The sequence below is a fragment of the Rhinoderma darwinii genome, chromosome 8, assembly GCF_050947455.1.
Source record: "Rhinoderma darwinii isolate aRhiDar2 chromosome 8, aRhiDar2.hap1, whole genome shotgun sequence".
NCBI lineage: Eukaryota > Metazoa > Chordata > Amphibia > Anura > Rhinodermatidae > Rhinoderma > Rhinoderma darwinii.
This window is the reverse complement of record NC_134694.1, coordinates 113,810,547-113,834,865: the sequence shown is the minus strand read 5'-3', so window position 1 is coordinate 113,834,865 and position 24,319 is coordinate 113,810,547. Positions and strand designations below refer to the sequence as shown.

The window sequence follows — 24,319 nt, the reverse complement described above, 5'->3', positions numbered from 1 at the left end:
ATGTTCTTAAAGGGCAAGGTACCAAACAGAAGTATCAACCTAGAATGAATACATTAGGATTGTGGGTGTGGTTAAAAGGAATGGGCGTGGCCTTTCTATCTTGGGGAGAATGGATACAACGAATAAAACGATTTATAAAAATATTTTTTCAAAAGAGAGGTCTCGTAGTGTACCTCCAGTTATGGTTGAGACTAACTTTACCGCCAACATTTTTAAAGTGACAGAGACACAACCACAGCCCTAACCACGTGGAACAGGAGGACTTTATCCTCATTTACCGCCATGATCCTTGGACTAGTTCCCCACACTTCCTTGTTTTAGAGGACCCCTGCACAAGTTCTCACCATCTATTAAAATAAGGGAAGCAGCCGACATTCTCTCCAGGGGCTCCATAGCAGCCACATGGTTGGCAGATGAAGGGATAAAACCCACCTTGTTCCCTATTGGCTTTCAAATATATATTTAGAGTTTCATAAAAATTGGACACAAGGTGGCGCTATTTTATAGGTGATTGACCGTTGGCACACACTGAGGGTGAAGGGTAAATTATTGAGTGCATTCTTGGCAAAGTATGGTTAAGCTGTTTACAAGGAGTATAGCCACTACAGCCAGTGCATCCACTTGCAGTTTTATGGGCAAACACACAACAAATGAATAAAAAGCAATGCATACCATATAACGGACACATATAATGTTACATGAGTTTCAGGGTGAATACAATATAAAAGATAATAAATAAAATGTCTCCACATTTCTGTTCTCTCTCCCCTCTCACAGCATGCAGCCTCCCAGACATAGAGAGATACTGCAGCTGCATCCCCCTCCAACCCCCTTCCTGTCTTCTATTTACTGTATTACACTAGATTGTTTTTTTTTGGTGACTGAGGAGGTCTTTGACACTTTCCCCTAATCAGATATGTTACATGTTAATGTACTCACATGTTTTATGCAGAAATTAGATTATTGGCCTATTACAAATCTTACTCTGCAGAAGCCTTTGTTACGTATCTTATGCCGTGAAAACTCGGACATGAAAAATGCCTGTTTTTCACGTCCGGGTTGCACTGGTGCGGGACCCACTTTCACGGATCCTTCATAGACTTTCACAGAGGAATCCGTGAAAACGGACGAAAATAGTACATGTTCTAGCTTTCAATGGACCAATCACACGGTCTGTTAAAACAACGTCTGTGTGTACGGCCCTATTGAAATACATGTGTCCGTGTGACGGCCAGTGTTTTAACGGCCCTCACACGGACGTACACTACGGTCGTCTGAATTCGGCCTTACACTGATGAGAGCTACCAAGACCCAAACAGCTGCATGCAAGTTGTATAAGCTGTAGATCTGTACAGACCCGGCTGCAGCTGTGGTACAGACCTATGGCTCCAGATGCAAAGTCGGCCCACAGGGACATGTAAGGAATGATTTGTCTCTGCCCAAATTTCCTATAAAGCATTTCCCCCTTATATAAAATAACACAAACAGTAACTATAAACCCTTAGACATGTCTGCTTCTGGGAAAAGGTGACAACGAGGGGTGTAACATGCAGCTCCTGGCCCTAAAGCAAAATATGTAACATCCCCCCATATACCATGTGCCATTTATAATACTGGTGTCTTCTTATGTGGAAGAGGAGCCTTTGGGCCCCTCATGCCCCTGGTGACAACAACTCACATATCCAACATTACAGTTCTTAAAGGAGCCGTCACCCAGCTGTTCTAGAATCCTGACTGGAAAATCGGTCTAGTTTCGAGAACGAATAAAATTATTGCACAGCCAGGAGTCTGTGTGACCTGTAGAACATGTTATGGCGGCCATATTGATTTTACTTCGCCTTCCCACAAACAGATGTAAATATGATGAAACGGTGCGATATGTTTCACTGCGTTATCTTCCGCTATTACTCGATGCCACTTTATTCGCACTTGTTACACTATTCCAATGGCCACGGGAATTTCCATTTTACATGGCATTGAAGTTCTCTGTGTGACCCGGCGGTCCCATTATCAGCGGTCACCCTCCCTGCCTTTTTAAACCAGTTACAGTCGATATGGGCTGACACGTGCCCGTCCCTGAACCGTTTCCATGCCACAGCCTGCCAAGCATGTCCTGATACCCTCTGTATACCTCATGTCACCCAGGTGGAACTCCCTGTCTGCTGAATGTGACAATGTCCTTCCATGTCCAACTCACATCTGTGTGACCTCCCAGCTCGGGAAAAGATTGTCACACTCCGTGTCCCCGCCTGACGCTCCCAAGTCCGCTACATGCCCCCCCTTGTCCTGGTGTCGCCTCAATCACTAGGCACAGTCATTCTACCCAGGATTAGAGGGCTCCGGTGACAATGAGTTTCCATTTGCTGACACGACCCCATGAGGGCATGAGTGGGCAGAAGGATAGGTATGGAAAAATGTTCTCCAAAATCTCTTGTGGACCTGGCTTTCCAGTAAGAACAGTTCCCAGAACCCTCGAGCTCTCTCCCTTCTCTATCTCACTGCGTTTGGCGCGCTCTCATTTCCCGGCGCTCTCTCTTTAATGAACTCATTTTCCTCTTATGTCTTTCCAAAGATCCTTCCCGCAGAAGAGCGACCTCTGCTATACAGCATGGGGGATGCCAGAAGTACAATGTTCTGCAACGTCTGACGAAAGACAAGGTTAAAGGTGCGATGCTCTGCGGGCTCTGTCCGAAAAAGGAGGGGGTCAACGAGAAGACTGTGGGACCTGCCAGGAAAAACTGAGTGATGTTGCAGGTTGTTTGTTCATAAGAGTGGGGAAAAAAAGGGGGCGACGTTCTGCGGGGTCACTTTTCTGGGAACGAGGGTGGCATGCGGTGTGGTCTGGGTGGCTCAGTGGTTAGCACTGTTGTCTTGCAGCACCGGGTCAATGGGTTCAAATTCAACCAGAGTAAGATCTGGCTGTCGTCTGTTCCCTGAGTGTTCACATCACTGCTCCGGTGTCCTCCCGCACCGTGAAACATGATTAGGTTTATTAACTTCCTAGCCAAGTGCACATAAATGTTGAAAATAACAATCCTGATGGATCTGGATTGGTCAGTAGGTGACACACAGCTCTGGTTGTGACTGGAGTATAATAAGTGATGTAAGGTCAGTATCATTATATGTAAAAAGTGAAGATCTGTTTGATCGTCCACCTTCCTAGGTCTAAATTCTGTGCTGATTAACAGGTCAAGGGTGAGTTTTCCTCCGAATCCCACGGCCTTCCTTTACACAGCCATAGGCCTCATGCACACGACCGCAGTTTTGCGGCCGTATACTATCCGCAATTGCGGGTAGTTTAGAATGCATGCTTTCCTATGGGCCACTGCACATGACCGTGGTTTCCACGTTCCGTGCATTGGCCGGGAGCCCGGACCGCAAATAAATAGGATGTCATTATACGGTCCGGATTTGTGGTCCGGCTCATTGAATGCAATGCACATCTTCTGTGTGCAGAATCCATGATTGTGGACGGCCCGCGGATGACACTCCACGGCCCGTCCGTTCCATAATCTTGGATCTTACGCACAGCTATGGCCGTGTGCATTAGGCCCTAAATTATAAAATTCTGGCTGCCTGTATCCACCACTAGGGGGAGCTCACTGCATATGGGTAATTGGAGCCGCATACATCTGCCTGCAGTAAGCTCCTCTGCACCCCCTAGTGGAAATAATTTTCTCATTTAGCTTTATGTTTTTTTATTTAGGATTTTATTATGAAATTAATCAGTACATCATGTTATATCGATAAAAACTATTTTTAAAAACTTTTCTAAGGAACCGGTTTCTCTCTGCAGCGGTGGTGAAACTACAACTGCCTTATTCAACTGAACGTAGTGGTCGTTTTGTTTGGGGCACATCCTTGCCAACTATCCCTTAATGTCTGGGAGACATCTAAAAAAAAAGATGAGACCTCCCGGACTCCCACAAGTGTAGGCAATTCTCCTGGGTGCTGCGTCCTCTTTAAAATATACCGGTACTCACCTCTCCCCATTCCCGCCGTCTTCTTCACTCCTGGGCGCCGCCGCCGCCGCGGACAACGTCCTACATATTTACCAACATTTAAATCCCTAAAATCAGGGCACTTTAAGCCCCACCCTTATTCCACCCGGTAATGCCCCAGTTTGTAAATGCTTACTTTTTGGGGCAAATCTGCATACATCCCGCCTTTTTTGTGATCCGATTTGCAGGATTGTCCTAACAAAATCGGGAACTGTTGGCAAATATGCATTGGCTGAGGTGGTCCCTGGGAGTGAAGAGGGCTGCAGCAGCAGGGAGAGGGGAGTATCTGCACATTTGGTCTTAAGTACTGAGTTATGGGGCTTTTTATATTTATTTAAGGGGTCTGGTTTGGAATCTGTATTTATTTTTCGGGTTTATATTTATTTAGGGGGTCTGGTCTGGGATCTGTGTTTATTTAGGGGGTCTGGTGCCTGTTTATCTGGCCTTATCTCATATGCACTATTTGTAATTGAAAATTGCCGTAGGTTGGGGGTGTTTCCAAAATAAATGGGCGGGGCTTTGTGCGCCACTTCATACACCGTTTTTTATAATCTTCCGGATACATCACTGCTGGGACCCCTTTGTTCTGGTGATCGGTGGCTGTCCCAGGAGTCGGACACCCACCAGTCACACATGATGGCCAATAATGTAAAATCCTGGGAACGACAAATCCCTATATATTCTCCTGGACTTGCTGACAGTCACCGGGTTCTACGGCATCTGGAGAGCTACAGGTTTTCTCCCCGTTCTCTGCGGGACCTGACGGCTAATCTCAAGGGAGCGCAATAAATGCTTTCAGGCAGGCAGTGAACATATGGAAAATCTATTCCCACCGCATGCAAAATAATCAACCTCAGGCGTAATGATACACGGATAATTTTCATGGTACATTACTCTCAGTCAGGTGTGTAACACTAACACTGCTATCTGTCAGTGCTGGAGACCGCTCTGAACATATATCACCATGTCACAGTGTAAATATACATAAAACACTGAATAACTTTGTAAAGTACATCATTCTTTCTACTCCAGTCACATCCAAAAGTAAATTCAGAATTTTGCTGTTTTTTTCTGCTATCAAAAAGTAATGCATTGTGGGAGATGACGGTTTAGAGTAGGTCACATGTCTGACAATACAGTGAGGATAAACCACTGTCTGTTTCCAAGGGTAACCAGTAGAATTTTGTCCGTAGCTTTGGATGGGAATGGAGTATAAAGACCTGATGAAGTACATAAATATGATTATTATAGGTTTATATTTTTGATCCCACTGAATATCTGGTAGATACTTCTTTGCTGCAATGTTTAGGAAATGGCTTAAACGACAATTCCCTATAATGTTATTTCGGGGCTCACACCAGTTCACTGTGGGAATGATCATTGCAGTATGAAATTTCTTCGACAAGCTCGGCAACATTTCTGTATCGCTACCGGAGTCAAGGGCGTATATACCATAGAGGTAGACTATGGAGAGAGAAGATCCATTGTTTGCTGCTAGGGGGCAAAAATCTGCGCAGGACTCCCCTCTAAGGCCCTATTTACACAACAGGGAATCCCCCCGACCTACAGGGGGCTGTGTGGCACTGCCTACAGGGGGCTGTGTGGCACTACCTACAAGGGGAGTTGTGTGGCACTACCTACAGGGGGGCCGTGGCAGGATCTACAGAGGGAAGTGTGTGGCAAAAAAATTGACAAATGAAATTCATCCATTTTTAAAACGGACAGGGAAAAAAACGGATGCAAAACAGGTCAAAATCGGCCGTTAAAAACGGAAAGACGGCCCGCATCGGAAACGGAACGGATGCAAAACGGCCGAGAAAAACAGACCAAAACGGCAGTTTTTATCGGCCGACACTCGGACCCTGTCGTGTAAATAGAGCCTAAAGGAACCGCATTGTTAGTGAGGGGGTGGAAAACTGACCCATGAAAAGGACGTGGAGGGGGAAACAAACACCAGACACTTCTGTCCTGAGTGGAAAAAAACCTGACACGATAATAAGGGCCCATTTTGATCTTTGCTACGGGGCCCCCGCTCTTCTATGTACCCACTGCCTGCAGCTACATGGAGCCATTTGGTAATGATATATTACTGTATAACGACGACGCCACAATTCTGCTCTCGGCTGCAGATGGTGGTTATTATACATTATTGATAGGGCCAATATATTACACATAACGTAGAATTGTCTACACATGTCCGGATTTTATAGGAATCAACAAAGCGGTTAAACGTGCTGAGCTCTCGGAAGAACCAGAATCAGCGGAACGCGTGAAATAACCGGAATTAATCAACACCTCCATTCATTAAAAATCGATTGTGGAGTGACACCGTGGCAGGGGAGAGGTTAATGAAGCAGTGTTACGCAGGTCATAACAAGTTCAAGGTGAGGTCAGCGGAAAACCTATGATGTCATACAGCAGAGTGAGCGCCATGGAAACGGGGTTGGGGTTTGGTAAACAAAGGAAAGGGGGAAAGAGGGAGGGAGAGCAGGAATGTGCGAGCGGAGGGGAGCTCGTTACACGTCATGTAGAAAGTGTACGCAGCACACGCTGCTTGGCATGTTTTAGCCTGTGGAGCGAGTGCAGCCCCTGTGCCCCAAAGCAATATGTGTGTTCTGCACTTCCAGCATAGAAGAGAACAATACACGGGGGGGGCACAAAGGAAAACTTTATTTGTCTGATTGGTAGGGGCCCTCTATTAAATTCTTTGGGAGCTACGGAAACAGTCAGCAATTACGTGTTAGTGCTACCTTGTCTGGTTTAGAAAACCCATTTCTATTAGGGAATCCTGAGCTCAGAGAGGGGGGGGGGGGGGAGTCCTTCACTCAGGGGTCTCCTTGAATTAGGCGGAGTGAAGAGTGGCCACAAACAGCGCTTCTCTCTCTAGAAGATGTGACCCAACCGTGCATTGCGCAGGCAGTCCATTTATTTCGTTGGGAATCTTGTAATGCTTAATTTTGTCCTGTAGGGGCGCTGCAGGGAAACTGAACACTAGCTACAGGGATCCCTTGTATATTTCTGCTGATCGCTCAGGGTTCCTGCAGTGGGACAGCCAGCGACCAGATTGTCCAGTCCAACTGATGGTTCCCTCCAGTGAGGCTCTGTCAAGCTCCAATAGACCGTAAAATGTTGGCGGTTCTAAGGTCTATGGGCAGGGATAAAGAAAATACTTAAAGTATTGGTCTCATGTAGATAAACCCTGTCTATACACCCTATTAGGGCATTTAGAGAGCTGAGAGGATAGTCCCCCGCTTGGGACCATCCTCTACAAGCCTAAGAAAAAGAATTGCTCTGACAGACTAGAGCCATCCACATATTATACTATGTAGGATCAGACTACACATGGTTTGTTTGCAGTCTGTAACCATGGAGACACATAAGTTTGCATAGGAGCTGTAAAAAATGAGGATACTTTTACCTCAGATTATGTGCATAGCTGCTTTATGTTTTATTTTAGATGCATTGAAGCAGTAAAAAAATAAATGGTTTTAAAGGGAATGTGTCGCTAGAAAATGTTATTTTATTTTTTTCTAGTCAGTTAAACAATCATTATTTGAGTGATTACACATTGTTTTAATTTTTTCACAAGTCAGGAAATATTATAAATTAGATTCTAATTTATAACATTTCCATGTGCTGGTCACTAGAGGGAGCAGTTCCCAAAATTGCAGCATGGTCAATGTGGTAAAGCAACCACATTGATTTATGCTGCAAATTTGGGGTGGACACACTCTCTCTAGTGTTCTCACACAATCCCCCCTCCCTTATTCTGGCTAGTGCCAGGAGAAGGAGGGGTTTGAATCGTCAAAACCTGCTACACTGTGTGCCGCCATATTCTGAGCTACTGCACAGTATAGGAGGATTAGATACAGGGCTCAGCAGACCGTATCACACGAACATAATACACACATCACATACACGAACATAAATTACTTTCTCCTGCTGCCTCTGCTCCTTGTGCCTTCGCTTCCTTGAACATATGGCCGGAAGCCGCGGCCGGAAGTCGTCATCTTACTGTCCGGTAGCGGCTTCTGGTCCACATGAAAATGGCGCCGGATTTCGCTCTGCGAACGAGCTTCGTTTAGGTCTTTGTGGGAGTTTATATGGGACTGTAAAACCCGCAACAAATAGCAGTTGTCGCATTTTTTGCAGCGGAATCGCAGCAAAAGACACAACTAAAAAAAAAAATACTTATATTTACCCAGAAGTCTGTTTTTCTTCCTCAAGGCGGCCCTCCTGGAATGACGTTTCATCCCATGTAACTACTGCAGCCAATCACAATCACAGGCTGCAGCGGTCTCCTGGGATGAAACATCATGACGACGGCCTGGGAGCAGGCCCGGCTAAATGCTGCAGTTTTCGGCAGTGGACATCCTGGGCAAAAACTGCACTACAGTTTGGTGCGGTTTTTTCACCCAGAATTCCCTGCGGCTCCCGGAGCGGATAAGCAGTGTAACTTTACGCAACTTATCCGCCCCGTGTGAACTCAGCCTAATGGTAACACCCAGTTGTCAATTTAATCATAAATTTCCAGGAGAAATAACAGAGGAACGGCACAATGGAGAGTTGTAAGAAAAGTTGCTCCAGAATATTTCCCGGGGAATACAATTATTTACAGAATTAGACATGTCAGGAGAGGGGACAGATCCTCTTTAAAGGTTACAGTTTGAGATTTAATTATTGGGATGAGGTTTTTGACCGCAAGGTGTGCATAGATCGGAGGTCAGCAGCTTTCGGCACTCCTAGGATTATAAAACTACAATTCCCAGCATGCCCTGACAGTCTTTGGCTGAAATAATAAGGTCTTGGAATGTCAGGGCATTCTGGGAGTTGAAGTTTCACAGCGGTTAAAGTGCTGAAGGTTGCTGACCCCTGGAATAGACCCCAAGGATGACGCCAGCAGATCCCTGCAGCGGCCCCGACTCCAGGAGGCGGCTTGTTCTGCAGCTTCTCTCCAGGGTCAGATTCCAGGTCCGCACTGGTGCAGGGAGCAGAACGAAAACATCAATCACCGGTGAATAATGACGCACGTGCAGGTGCTGCAGGGGATTGTGGGAGAATTATTGTCACGGTCCATCAACGAGACACACAATGGATTTTTTTCAGGATTTATTATAAAACAAATAATCACCATAACAAAATACAAAGGAAAGACTGCAAGTACCAAGGATCTGCACGCTCTACGTCACACGCTCTCCCGCACGCACACCATTCTCACACGCGTCCTATCAACGTCTTCGATAAAAGCAGTCAACTCTATAAAAAAAACCCTGACGTATCCCATATACAAACAGACACAACCCCAGGGATGACCTGGCCCGGATACTGAAGCATTAAGGCAATGATCAGGGTCAGTGCGCGATTTCCCTTAATTCCCTTTAGTCCAGCTAATTATTCTTATAAATATACAATTTTATATATCCATCCAACCCCATTATAATCTGCATATATCTGCTTAAAGCCGAACGCCACCGAAATCCTGAAAAACAAAAATCAGGTGTGACTGCAGGAAACGCTTCCCAGGAGCGGTCGCCGGGGTCCTCCTGGGGGGGGGGGGGGGGGCACTGTGGGATTTTCTTTCCCTGATTATAAAATGGCTTTAAAGGGTTAATAAACCGTTTCCATGTCACCGGCAGCTCTACAGTGAGGACCCCAGCAAACAGCACCCCATATCTTAGTTTTTGAGAATGACATTGGGGGGAGGGGGGATATCTGCAGTCACAGCTGAGCGCCCTGGTTTGGAGTGGGGTCCGGCTTTAACTTTTATTTATTATGTTCACACAATGTAATATAAATAAGATTCACACCTATATACAGAAGAAAACGCTACCGTTATGTCAGCACACATAGAAAATAAAACACACACAAACACCCATCTAGATCTCCCGTATGTACAAGAAAAGCAACCGACTGATCTCTGCCGAACGCTCTATTCTATTTTACTTCCCTATGCCGGATAATCTGGAATGTCTGATAATCCAGCAATTGCCAGATTAATGGAAGTCACACATGAACATATTCTCTCCTTCATGTTTACCCAGCGCGGAGCCAATATCCGCCATACAAAATTACACGTCTCCAGTCGGACGGGACGGCGGCCTAATCCTTCAATAGATACTACGGACAGCACCACAACAAAAGGGTCAAAAATGGGTGCAGATATTTAAAGGGTCATATTTTTTTCTTTTAGTTATAAAATATTATTATATAAAAGATCAGAATGTATTTGTATCATTAATAGTGGCCAGAAATCATCTTTTATGTGAGCAGCACAGACCCCCTATCTCTGCAGTACATAATGGTATAACCCATAAACCCGTCATATACCCCAGCCACATCATCCCACCCTGTAACTGTTAAATTGCTAAATAATTCTGTTCAACGGGTTTTCCCATGAATCGTTTTCATACCAAAAGGACATATAATGCTGTTAATGGCGGTTTTAAAATAATTTACAGTGTTTCTAGCATAAAAATACGGTGTCCCCCTTATTGCTGCTGTTAATCTGTGCTGTTGGGGCGAGGGGTTCTAAGTAGATTCACTCTCCTTCCCCCTCTGGCAGCTGACATTATAGTCCTTTAGTTTCTTGCCTATACGGTTATGCTACTGAAGAGACTCTGCTTTTGCTTCTTTCCTGACAAGCAGGTCAGAAAGCTATTTCTATTGGCTGCTCTAGAATGAACAGACGATTACTGTGGAGAGATCTGTCTGTACGTAGAGCATGCGTATCCACCAGAACTCAGATCAGTAGATGGACGTGCACATTGCTATACTTTCAAACGCCAGGGGGCGCCATACTATATAAATGAATGTCAGAACTCTTCACTGGATTATTTTTAACAGCATGTAAATGGCAAAAATTTTTCATTTTTCATGACCTATACAATGCATGCAGCAGCATCTGTTGTCCATCGTTAGCCAGTAGATGCCGCACAACAGTACACGTCTATGGGCTATACCATTATGTAGCGCAGAGATAGGGGTCAGGTTTGCAGGCACGACTACAGTTTATTCTAGTGACATTTATTTTATTTTTGTAGGGAAATTATATATGTTGGGACAAAAATAAAAAAAAGAAACATAACAAAAAGTGCATTAGCCTTCATTATTCCCTTTAGTTTCATGCAGTTCGCAAAGCACAAAAATACATTGTACCATTATTAAAGGCAATGGACACCTTTACGGCCATCTTTTTTGTTTGCAAACGTATGTATTTTGGGCTAAAAATCATTTTTTTATATATCTTTATTAAAAATGTCACAGTGCGTTTGATATGCGGCTTCTATGCATCCACTTTGCATAGAAGCATCATCATCCGAAACCGTCAGTCCAGCTGACTGACGGCTGGGCTCAGAGCGGATGGTGTGTGCATCTGACCCTACTAATGATCAAATCTAAGCTCATCATTCGTAGCGTGATCCTTTACTATAGAAACTCAATATATTTACATTCAGAATTCCCTCCACTTCTGCCTATATTTCTTATATACATGTATTTACATTGGACGCTACAGTATAAAAATGCTAATTGCTTGTACTTCTTCCTCAGTTCTGCCCATCCTCCACGGATGTTTGGTCCTGTAGATAGAGGGACTGGTTCCCACTTGCAGTCCCTTGCTGTGGAGGGGGATTCCGGGGTGTGCGTAGTGACGGGGGAACTGTGGACGACTTAATCTGGATGACCCTGGTGTCCATCACCTCGCAGTCTATCTGCATCATGGTCTCGTACCCCCGGGAGCTGTTATATACGCTGTCTGCGAGGCACAAGAGAGTCAGCTCATCAGTGACATAGGGCCAGAGAATGAGACGCCAGCTTCAAGTACACACGACATTACTCACCGTTCATAGACATGGCCGGCATTACCAGGGACATCTTAGGACGTGACGTTTTATTGTGACTTGTTGCTGGAAGGAGCAGGTGATCCTGGAAGAGAGAGACAGAGTGAGCGTGTGGCCCTGGAGGAAGAAAGAAGCTTCCGCCCCCATCAGAATGGCAGCACTGACCCTGCGGAATGAGACCACGTAGAACGTATCTTCCCGGCGTTCAATGGCGTCCATTAGAAAGTGATCACTGGGCTCCTGGGGGCCGAATAGCTGCAACGGAGCACTCTGCAATCTATAGGAGAGATATAAGAGCCATGAGAGTCACCACAGGACCTTAAAGAGGATCGGTCAGATATTTATGCTACCATGTCACACTGGCAGATCACTGAAATCAGCGTGCCTGTCACAACTTTATTCCGTCCCCAGACAGGGCAGAGAGATCCACTTTAAAAATTACATTTTTGACTCATGAATGAAAATTAAATGAGAGCTGAATTCTGATTGGTTGCTAGAAGCCCAGTGTCTCTATAACATTGTGCTGTCAGAGGAAGTGTTGTCATAGGGACACAGGTAGAAAAGCAACTCCGTATCTCCAACTTCTGACATGATACAGAAGATTAAAAAAATATTTTAAATATGTGTAATTTGGATTTTTAAGGTCGTTCTTCTGTAACATGAATCCGGCTGCCAGGTCACCCGGCAATCAGCCGTAATCTTCAGAAAAACCTCATAGCAAGTGTTCATTTTTCCAGCAGCGCCATCACAGGTGAACTAAGGAATTACATGGTGGGCATTGAAGTCAATTGGATGTCTGTGTAATGTATGGACGCGTCGGGTCCTCCAGATAGAGAGACGCTCTTTGTAGCCGCTCTCTGTTCTGGCCGATTGAATAAGGGACTCCCTTCTATAGATTTAGATGCCCTAATAGGATATTTGGAAATGGGAGTGGGAGAAATGACCCCTTTAAGGAAACAGAAAGGTATGTAGTATAATAAGACATAGGGTGTAACACAAAATACACAGCCAGACGGGCGTGACCGCTAGAGACGGGGCGAGAGAAGCTGGAGAAGAGATACAATGCAGGGAGTGAGGGGGACAGCGGCGAATACGATCCAAATGGTGTTGATCTAATAGAATTTAATAACATGTATAATATGAATAATGAGAGCAAATGTAATGGTGGGAAACCATGAAGGAGGACAGTAATGATCTGTGGACCTGTGAGACTGGAGCCTGGACGTGTGAGCGGGCACTAGATCTGACAACGCCATGTTCCTGATCAACGGCTTCTGGAAGAGAAAAAAATGGCAGCACAAATGGCACAACCGGTAGAATGACTTAATACAATTCGCTGTTTGATCACCAACGTACCTTTATTTTCCGGGGTTTTTTCGGAACTTGCTTTCCAGTTTTCCGCTCATTCTGATGCCGGCGAACCCACAGACTGAGCTCATCCGCTAATCTATAAGAGGGGGAAGAAAGATGCAAAAAAGAAGGGGGTTATAAAAAACATCTGGGGAAATTCACATGAAATAGCGAGGCAGCGACCGAAAACTGCTGAGAAAAACGGTTATCTAGAGGGGTGGTCTTTTCAAAGAACGGGGCCAATATAACAGTGGTGGTCCTCTCAAAAAAAAAAGGGCCAATACATCAGGGGTGGTCTTCTCAAAGAACAGGGCCAATATATCAGGGGTGGTCTTCTCAAAGAACAGGGCCAATATATCAGGGGTGGTCTTCTCAAAAAAAAAATGGCCAATATATCACGGGTGGTCTTCTCAAAAAAAAAAGGGCCAATATATCAGGGGTGGTCTTCTCAACAAAAAAAAAGGGCCAATATATCAGGGGTGGTCTTCTCAAAGACGAGGACCAATATGTGGAGTGCAGGGCGCTTCTCTGCGGATTCCCTGAGGGGCTCAGTCATTGTATACAGCACCACCGCTCCTCCTATAAAATAATAATTGCCCGCTGCCTAAATAATAAGACACCGGGCACCTACCGGAGCGACTCTGTGCGGTTGAAATGTCTGCAATCAGAGGCGAGGAAGAGCTGATCCAGATCTCGAACCATTAAGTGCTTCACGTTTGCCAGCGACTCCGTTAAGTTACTGAAAAATAAAACAGACACTTCAGGAGCCGCTGCGGACACAATCTACACATTAACACCGTAAGGCTCTGTTCACATCACGTTTTGGTCCTACGTTTGACATCTATGCCGGGAAAGATTCCCGATGTATAAACATAGGCTGTGATGTATACCTAACCGTGGCCTCCGTCCCCATAGACTATAATGGTAGATGTTTAACGGATACGTCATGAACTCCCATGACCCTCTTCATGACGCATCTGTTAAACGGATGCCATTATAGCCTATAGAGGACGTAAACCACTATATGGCATCCATTAAACGTATGCATTGGGAAGCTCTGGTGCCGTAACGGTCAAGATCAATATATGGACAGACGGAGCACAGATGGCTGCCCTTTTCTGCACTATCCTTTAACCTCTGAGATCTGGAGCCAGAGGTGACTCCCCTCTCGTTTCCCCACAACCTCATTCTCAATATTGTGCCCGCCCCCTCCAAAAACCACCACCAATCCTGCGCTGCCCAGGGCGGCTCTCCCCAAGACTATGCTACACAGAGAACCCAACACCTGCGGTCACCACACATTACCTGCGTGGCAGCCCGACCATCCCCGTCGACAGCAAGAACTTTTAGGCTATGTTCACACTGAGTATTTTGGGGGAGGAATATCTGCCTCAAAGTTCCAAACGGAATTTTGAGGCAGATATTCCTCCCCCAAAATACTCCGTGTGAACAGCAATTATCGCGCCGTTTTTCGCCCGCGGCCATTGAGCGCCGCGGGCATAAAACAGTGAGATATACGCTTTCTCCTGCCTCCCATTGAAGTCAATGGGAGGTCGGAGGCGGAAGCGCCCGAAGATAGGGCATGTCGCTTCTTTTTCCCGCGAGGCAGTTTTACTGCTCGCGGGAAAAAGACGCCGACGCCTCCCATTGAAATAAAAAAACTCGGCAAAATACCCCGTGTGAACATAGCCTAAAGCAGCCAGTCACCGGCTGATTTTATGTCCGCTCGGGGAAGCTACGTCACTGGATCTTCCCTGGGGTAACCCCAGTGATGTAACAGTCCATATATGTATATGCTAAACGGGCATCACAAACGTCATGTAAACAGGGCCTAAAAGGCAAATCAGCAGGGTACACCATCAATGTGTGGTGGGTACGGGGTCCAACAATCATTAGGATTGTAGCACAGCCCCACTAAGCAATATGCCGCAATACCGGACACGAGCGGCGGGCCACGGAGCGCAGCCACATCGCCTTGTTATTGTGAACAGTGGAGGTCAGTCCATCAAGGCTGAAATGCCTCTATAATTATTTCTTCGGCTCCATAATGAATCATTATTTTGCACTCACAGCTGTACCAAGTGGCTAGCAAAGAGATTTATCTACCGCACAGCAGCAAGTGGACGGCAACATTGGATCTCCAGCATCCTTATTGGTCCTTACCTGAAAGAGCTTCTGCGTTTGGCAGGATGTGGTGCATAGAACCTCGGTCCCGGCGGCTCGGCCGAATCACTTTTATTATTGAAAGTCAGCAGGTGGCGGGCCCTGTAAGACACCTCCGGACTCTTCATGGTCTCCTCCTGCATATTATTGCGAGTGACACTAGACACAAAAAAAAACCAACATCTCACACAGGATCACTCTATAGTCACAAAGAAGGGATAATAAAGTTGAATTCTAAATATTATCCAGGCGTCCCCAGTTTTACGCTATTTTCTCAGAATCTCCCGCCACTTCCTATTACAATACACGGGTCGATCGATGACGTTCAAAGAGATTGTGACCCCAGAAGATTCGTTCCACCAGATTTTGATTGGTCAATAAATGTCCCATAAGTCCAAACACCTGTTCTGGAAATGCAAACCCCGAAAGGATATTCTGACAGCCACCTCTGTGCACGAGGGTCCTGCTTGTTCAGGGGTTGCTGCTCACCTGGTCGGCCCATAGTTGAACGCAACAAAGAGGAGGATCACCATGACGCAGACGACCTTCCGATTGCTGGTGGAGCTGCGGAACGAGGCATTCTGTAATAAATAATAAAGGACAGTGGGTGAGAAGAATAAGAGACTAATATTAATGACAGACTCCGGTAGTAATTCCACATCCCCTGCGGATTCATCATCTTTATCATCATCATCATCACCTCTCTTATTAGATGCTGCACAGTCTCCCTTAGCTCCCTGTTCTCTCGGCGAGCGATCTCCAGCTGTCTTTCGGTCTCATGCAGTCTCGCCTCCAGCCCTTGGACGTATTCCTTCTTTTTCCTCCGTGACTGACATGCAGATTCTCGGTTTTTGATCATGCGCTGCTGTCTCTTTAAGAGTTTGGGCTATAAAAATGACAAAACAAAAGAAGAGAATTGTAATTACACCCTGGAGGCCATCACAAACCCAAGAAAATCTGTCTATGGGGAGATTTATAACAAAGTAGTGCAATGAAAAGTGGAGCAGTTGCCCATAAGAACCAGTTAGAGCCCAGTGCTGCTGCCGGATGGGAACTGTATGATCTGTATGCAATGAGCTCCCCCTAGTGGTGGCTGCAGGTAGAGAGGATTTTATCATGTAACTGGATGGCTGTGAGAAGGGAAGCAGGGAGCTCTGAATAAGAAACACGGAGCTTCAATGCTCATAAAGATGTATTATAAAACTTAAATCAGAATAACATTTTAATTCAGGGTTGACATTTTTGTATGAAGTGCTTGTGCTGCAGTGAGTTATCCCCCCTCCCCCCAGACTCACATCCACCTCCGCACGGCTGCTTTTGCCAGTAGTTGGGGCAGGCACAATGGTTTTGGCTTCATGTTTAACTGGTGACGTGACGGTTCCTCCGCTCTGTACGGTCAGGAGCTGAGACACCATCATGGGCGGTGACGCTGGAGAGGCAATGGAGAATATATTTACAGGTAGATGAACAGTATAATATATAGAGGAGCATTTCAGACACACATTGGGTTGAGCAAGAACCGTTTACAACATCAAGCCATATTTTATCTAATCACACACACACAGCTGCTTTCAAAATTCTGCTGGTTGCCCTGGGAAACAGACAGCAGCTTAGCTCCACCCACAGCAGGACATGTGATCTTTCTGAGATATGCGCTCCCACAATGCACTGGTAACAGGAAAGCATCACTTAGGAGTGAACATCCAGCTGACGAGAACTAGAAAACGACAATGTGACTAATGATGGAAGGGGCCACATTTATAACACGGGAAGAATATTCCAAATATCACCGGTCAAAAGAACAAGTGTCTCCCCAAATAAAAGAACAGTCTCCCTAAACTCAATAGTCTATAAAAAGGACAATATATTTCTCTCTGTTATAGTGAATACTTGTATTTCCCATGAAATAACACTGCCGGAGCATCTTTTCTCATAACTCTGCACTGTGCTGTTCCTCTGTTATTTCTCCTGGAAATGTATTCATGAATTGCCAACTGGGTAATTCTCATTTTTTATGTAAATGGCGTGTCCCTACTTAGTGACACCGTGGGAAATGATGGGGTCAGACTATGTAGTGACAATTCACAGTTGCCAATATATCCAAACATTTCCAGGAGGAATAACAGAGGAACAGCGCAGTGCAGATTTCTAGGAAAAAATGCTCCAGGGGAATACAAATATTTACCAAAATAGACATCAGGAGAGATGATAATCAGAAGGGGAACAAGCCGAGTTCCTGAATTATGATAATCAGAAGGGGAGTCTGGATGGAGAAAGTGAGGATGTGACACAAGCCTTGAAAGTTATTAAGGGATTAGAGTAACCATAGGAGGGGGGAACATATTTGGGTTTATCTGCTTGTTAGGGACAGGAAGCAATAACAATAATAATAGGAAATCGGAGCGACATCTAGGACGAGAATCACGAGGAAGAGACTTTACACTGAACACAAGCCGAAAATGAGTCCAAACGATTCCAATCAGGAAGAAAATTAACGAGCAACGTAATAAACAGGAACATCTGTGGAGACAATGCAGATTCCTGGCCCACTGTGGCAAGTAACAAAGGACTGTGCGCCCTCTGAGCGGACAACCTCCATGGGGGGAACCAGAGGCCGCACATAATGAAACACTTGGAGGAGATTACCCAGAAATCTGCTATTTATAACATAGATACTAATGAAAGACGTTAATTCCAGAGAGTACACGGTGCATGGGGCGGCTGATCCGAATTACAGAGAGTACACGGTGCATGGGCCGGCTGAACCGAATTACAGAGAAAACACGGTGCATGGGCCGGCTGATCCGAATTACAGAGAGTACACAGTGCATGGGGCGGCTGATCCGAATTACAGAGAGTACACGGTGCATGGGGCGGCTGATCCGAATTACAGAGAGTACACGGTGCATGGGGCGGCTGATCCGGATTACAGAGAGTACACGGTGCATGGGGCGGCTGATCCGAATTAAAGAGAGTACACGGTGCATGGGGCGGCTGATCCGAATTACAGAGAGTACACGGTGCATGGGGCGGCTGATCCGAATTACAGAGAGTACACAGTGCATGGGGCGGCTGATCCGGATTACAGAGAGTACACGGTGCATGGGGCGGCTGATCCGAATTACAGAGAGTACACGGTGCATGGGGTGGCTGATCCGAATTACAGAGAGTACACGGTGCATGGGCCGGCTGAACCGAATTACAGAGAGTACACGGTGCATGGGGCGGCTGATCCGAATTACAGAGAGTACACGGTGCATGGGGCGGCTGATCCGAACTACAGAGAGTACACGGTGCATGGGCCGGCTGATCCGGATTACAGAGAGTACACGGTGCATGGGGCGGCTAATCCGAATTACAGAGAAGACACGGTGCATGGGGCGGCTGATCCGGATTACAGAGAGTACACGGTGCATGGGGCGGCTGATCCGAATAACAGAGAGTACACGGTGCATGGGGCGGCTGATCCGAATTACAGAGAGTACACGGTGCATGGGCCGGCTGAACCGAATTACAGAGAAAACACGGTGCATGGGGCGGCTGATCCGAATTACAGAGAAAACACGGTGCATGGGGCGGCTGATCCGAATTACAGAGAGTACACGGTGCATGGGGCGGCTGATCTGGATTAAAGAGAGTACACGGTGCATGGGGCGGCTGATCCGAATTAAAGAGAGTACACGGTGCATGGGGCGGCTGATCCGAATTACAGAGAGTACACGGTGCATGGGGCGGCTGATCCGAATTACAGAGAGTACACAGTGCATGGGGCGGCTGATCCGGATTACAGAGAGTACACGGTGCATGGGGCGGCTGATCCGAATTACAGAGAGTACACGGTGCATGGGGTGGCTGATCCGAATTACAGAGAGTACACGGTGCATGGGCCGGCTGAACCGAATTACAGAGAAAACACGGTGCATGGGGCGGCTGATCCGAATTACAGAGAGTACACGGTGCATGGGGCTGCTGATCCGAATTACAGAGAGTACACGGTGCATGGGGCTGCTGATCCGAATTACAGAGAGTACACGGTGCATGGGGCGGCTGATCTGGATTACAGAGAGTACACGGTGCATGGGGCGGCTGATCCGAATTAAAGAGAGTACACGGTGCATGGGGCGGCTGATCCGAATTACAGAGAGTACACGGTGCATGGGCCGGCTGAACCGAATTACAGAGAAAACACGGTGCATGGGGCGGCTGATCCGAATTACAGAGAGTACACGGTGCATGGGGCTGCTGATCCGAATTACAGAGAGTACACGGTGCATGGGGCGGCTGATCTGGATTACAGAGAGTACACGGTGCATGGGGCGGCTGATCCGAATTAAAGAGAGTACACGGTGCATGGGGCGGCTGATCCGAATTACAGAGAGTACACGGTGCATGGGGCGGCTGATCCGAATTAAAGAGAGTACACGGTGCATGGGGCGGCTGATCCGAATTACAGAGAGTACACGGTGCATGGGGCGGCTGATCCGAATTACAGAGAGTACACGGTGCATGGGGTGGCTGATCCGAATTACAGAGAGTACACGGTGCATGGGCCGGCTGAACCGAATTACAGAGAGTACACGGTGCATGGGGCGGCTGATCCGAATTAGAGAGTACACGGTGCATGGGGCGGCTGATCCGAATTACAGAGAGTACACGGTGCATGGGGCGGCTGATCCGAATTACAGAGAGTACACGGTGCATGGGGCGGCTGATCCGAATTACAGAGAGTACACGGTGCATGGGCCGGCTGATCCGAATTACAGAGAGTACACGGTGCATGGGCCGGCTGATCCGAATTACAGAGAGTACACCGTGCATGGGGCGGCTCACCCGAATTACAGAGAGTACACTGTGCATGGGGCGGCTGATCCGGATTGCAGAGTACACGGTGCATGGGGCGGCTGATCCGAATTACAGAGAGTACACGGTGCATGGGGCGGCTGATCCGAACTACAGAGAGTACACGGTGCATGGGCCGGCTGATCCGGATTACAGAGAGTACACGGTGCATGGGGCGGCTGATCCGAATAACAGAGAGTACACGGTGCATGGGGCGGCTGATCCGAATTACAGAGAGTACACGGTGCATGGGCCGGCTGAACCGAATTACAGAGAAAACACGGTGCATGGGGCGGCTGATCCGAATTACAGAGAAAACACGGTGCATGGGGCGGCTGATCCGAATTACAGAGAGTACACGGTGCATGGGGCGGCTGATCTGGATTAAAGAGAGTACACGGTGCATGGGGCGGCTGATCCGAATTAAAGAGAGTACACGGTGCATGGGGCGGCTGATCCGAATTACAGAGAGTACACGGTGCATGGGGCGGCTGATCCGAATTACAGAGAGTACACGGTGCATGGGGCGGCTGATCCGGATTACAGAGAGTACACGGTGCATGGGGCGGCTGATCCGAATTACAGAGAGTACACGGTGCATGGGGTGGCTGATCCGAATTACAGAGAGTACACGGTGCATGGGCCGGCTGAACCGAATTACAGAGAGTACACGGTGCATGGGGCGGCTGATCCGAATTAGAGAGTACACGGTGCATGGGGCGGCTGATCCGAATTACAGAGAGTACACGGTGCATGGGGCGGCTGATCCGAATTACAGAGAGTACACGGTGCATGGGGCGGCTGATCCGAATTACAGAGAGTACACGGTGCATGGGGCGGCTGATCCGAATTAAAGAGAGTACACGGTGCATGGGGCGGCTGATCCGAATTACAGAGAGTACACGGTGCATGGGGCGGCTGATCCGAATTACAGAGAGTACACGGTGCATGGGGCGGCTGATCCGGATTACAGAGAGTACACGGTGCATGGGGCGGCTGATCCGAATTACAGAGAGTACACGGTGCATGGGGTGGCTGATCCGAATTACAGAGAGTACACGGTGCATGGGCCGGCTGAACCGAATTACAGAGAGTACACGGTGCATGGGGCGGCTGATCCGAATTAGAGAGTACACGGTGCATGGGGCGGCTGATCCGAATTACAGAGAGTACACGGTGCATGGGGCGGCTGATCCGAATTACAGAGAGTACACGGTGCATGGGGCGGCTGATCCGGATTACAGAGAGTACACGGTGCATGGGGCGGCTGATCCGAATTACAGAGAGTACACGGTGCATGGGGTGGCTGATCCGAATTACAGAGAGTACACGGTGCATGGGCCGGCTGAACCGAATTACAGAGAGTACACGGTGCATGGGGCGGCTGATCCGAATTAGAGAGTACACGGTGCATGGGGCGGCTGATCCGAATTACAGAGAGTACACGGTGCATGGGGCGGCTGATCCGAATTACAGAGAGTACACGGTGCATGGGGCGGCTGATCCGAATTACAGAGAGTACACGGTGCATGGGCCGGCTGATCCGAATTACAGAGAGTACACGGTGCATGGGCCGGCTGATCCGAATTACAGAGAGTACACCGTGCATGGGGCGGCTCACCCGAATTACAGAGAGTACACTGTGCATGGGGCGGCTGATCCGGATTGCAGAGTACACGGTGCATGGGGCGGCTGATCCGAATTACAGAGAGTACACGGTGCATGGGGCGGCTGATCCGAACTACAGAGAGTACACGGTGCATGGGCCGGCTGATCCGGATTACAGAGAGTACACGGTGCATGGGGCGGCTGATCCGAATAACAGAGTACACGGTGCATGGGGCGGCTGATCCGAATTACAGAGAGTACACGGTGCATGGGCCGGCTGAACCGAATTACAGAGAAAACACGGTGCATGGGGCGGCTGATCCGAATTACAGAGAAAACACGGTGCATGGGGCGGCTGATCCGAATTACAGAGAGTACACGGTGCATGGGGCGGCTGATCTGGATTAAAGAGAGTACACGGTGCATGGGGCGGCTGATCCGAATTAAAGAGAGTACACGGTGCATGGGGCGGCTGATCCGAATTACAGAGAGTACACGGTGCATGGGGCGGCTGATCCGAATTACAGAGAGTACACGGTGCATGGGGCGGCTGATCCGGATTACAGAGAGTACACGGTGCATGGGGCGGCTGATCCGAATTACAGAGAGTACACGGTGCATGGGGTGGCTGATCCGAATTACAGAGAGTACACGGTGCATGGGCCGGCTGAACCGAATTACAGAGAGTACACGGTGCATGGGGCGGCTGATCCGAATTAGAGAGTACACGGTGCATGGGGCGGCTGATCCGAATTACAGAGAGTACACGGTGCATGGGGCGGCTGATCCGAATTACAGAGAGTACACGGTGCATGGGGCGGCTGATCCGAATTACAGAGAGTACACGGTGCATGGGCCGGCTGATCCGAATTACAGAGAGTACACGGTGCATGGGCCGGCTGATCCGAATTACAGAGAGTACACCGTGCATGGGGCGGCTCACCCGAATTACAGAGAGTACACTGTGCATGGGGCGGCTGATCCGGATTGCAGAGTACACGGTGCATGGGGCGGCTGATCCGAATTACAGAGAGTACACGGTGCATGGGGCGGCTGATCCGAACTACAGAGAGTACACGGTGCATGGGCCGGCTGATCCGGATTACAGAGAGTACACGGTGCATGGGGCGGCTGATCCGAATAACAGAGAGTACACGGTGCATGGGGCGGCTGATCCGAATTACAGAGAGTACACGGTGCATGGGCCGGCTGAACCGAATTACAGAGAAAACACGGTGCATGGGGCGGCTGATCCGAATTACAGAGAAAACACGGTGCATGGGGCGGCTGATCCGAATTACAGAGAGTACACGGTGCATGGGGCGGCTGATCTGGATTAAAGAGAGTACACGGTGCATGGGGCGGCTGATCCGAATTAAAGAGAGTACACGGTGCATGGGGCGGCTGATCCGAATTACAGAGAGTACACGGTGCATGGGGCGGCTGATCCGAATTACAGAGAGTACACGGTGCATGGGGCGGCTGATCCGGATTACAGAGAGTACACGGTGCATGGGGCGGCTGATCCGAATTACAGAGAGTACACGGTGCATGGGGTGGCTGATCCGAATTACAGAGAGTACACGGTGCATGGGCCGGCTGAACCGAATTACAGAGAAAACACGGTGCATGGGGCGGCTGATCCGAATTACAGAGAGTACACGGTGCATGGGGCTGCTGATCCGAATTACAGAGAGTACACGGTGCATGGGGCGGCTGATCTGGATTACAGAGAGTACACGGTGCATGGGGCGGCTGATCCGAATTACAGAGATTACACGGTGCATGGGGCTGCTGATCCGAATTACAGAGAGTACACGGTGCATGGGGCGGCTGATCTGGATTACAGAGAGTACACGGTGCATGGGGCGGCTGATCCGAATTACAGAGAGTACACGGTGCATGGGGCGGCTGATCTGGATTACAGAGTACGTGGTGAGTGGGCCGGCTGATCCGGATTACAGAGAGTACATGGTGATTGGATGGCAGATCCAGATTTCCGAGAGTACATGGAGCATAGGCCGGATGATTTGGATTCCAGAAAGTACATGGGTAATACATGACTAATCCAGGCACACTCTCCCTGCAGGGACTGAAGAATCAACCTCCCAGCATAGACAGGACAGGTACAACGTGCTCGGAACCACCTCATACATAATACAGGGCCTGGCCGGCTACTTCTAAGGCATCATTTACACGAGCGTAATATACGCGCTTGTTTTTCACGCGTGTCGTACGCACCTATATTACTCTATGGGGCAGTGCAGACAGTTCGTGAGTTTTGAGCAGCCCGAGTCCGCTGCGTAAAACTCACGACATGTTCTATATTTCAGCGTTTTTCGCGCATCATGCACCCATTGAAGTCAATGGGTGCGTGAAAACCACGCAGGTCGCACGGAATCACTTCCGTGCGAACTGCGTGATTCGCGCAACAGCTGTCTAACTCTGAATGTAAACAGAAAAGCACCACGTGCTTTTCTGTTTACAAACATCCAAACGGAGTGTCATAATGATGGCGGC

General features: G+C 48.0%; 1 protein-coding gene across 1 annotated transcript in view; it reads right to left on the bottom strand.

The window, feature by feature from the left end:
* Positions 1-9,107: 9,107 nt before the first annotated feature.
* Positions 9,108-24,319, bottom strand: part of ATF6B (activating transcription factor 6 beta) — a 31,056-nt gene continuing 15,844 nt past the window's right edge. Inside the window, exons 8-17 of the mRNA XM_075836451.1 lie at positions 16,648-16,781; positions 16,053-16,238; positions 15,842-15,933; positions 15,353-15,511; positions 13,821-13,928; positions 13,196-13,286; positions 13,043-13,113; positions 12,005-12,116; positions 11,840-11,924; positions 9,108-11,754 (exon numbers count right to left, since the gene is read on the bottom strand). Coding sequence (XP_075692566.1) covers positions 11,546-11,754; positions 11,840-11,924; positions 12,005-12,116; positions 13,043-13,113; positions 13,196-13,286; positions 13,821-13,928; positions 15,353-15,511; positions 15,842-15,933; positions 16,053-16,238; positions 16,648-16,781 — 1,247 coding nt within the window. The 3' untranslated portion in view covers positions 9,108-11,545. The remainder of the gene's footprint in view (positions 11,755-11,839; positions 11,925-12,004; positions 12,117-13,042; positions 13,114-13,195; positions 13,287-13,820; positions 13,929-15,352; positions 15,512-15,841; positions 15,934-16,052; positions 16,239-16,647; positions 16,782-24,319) is intronic.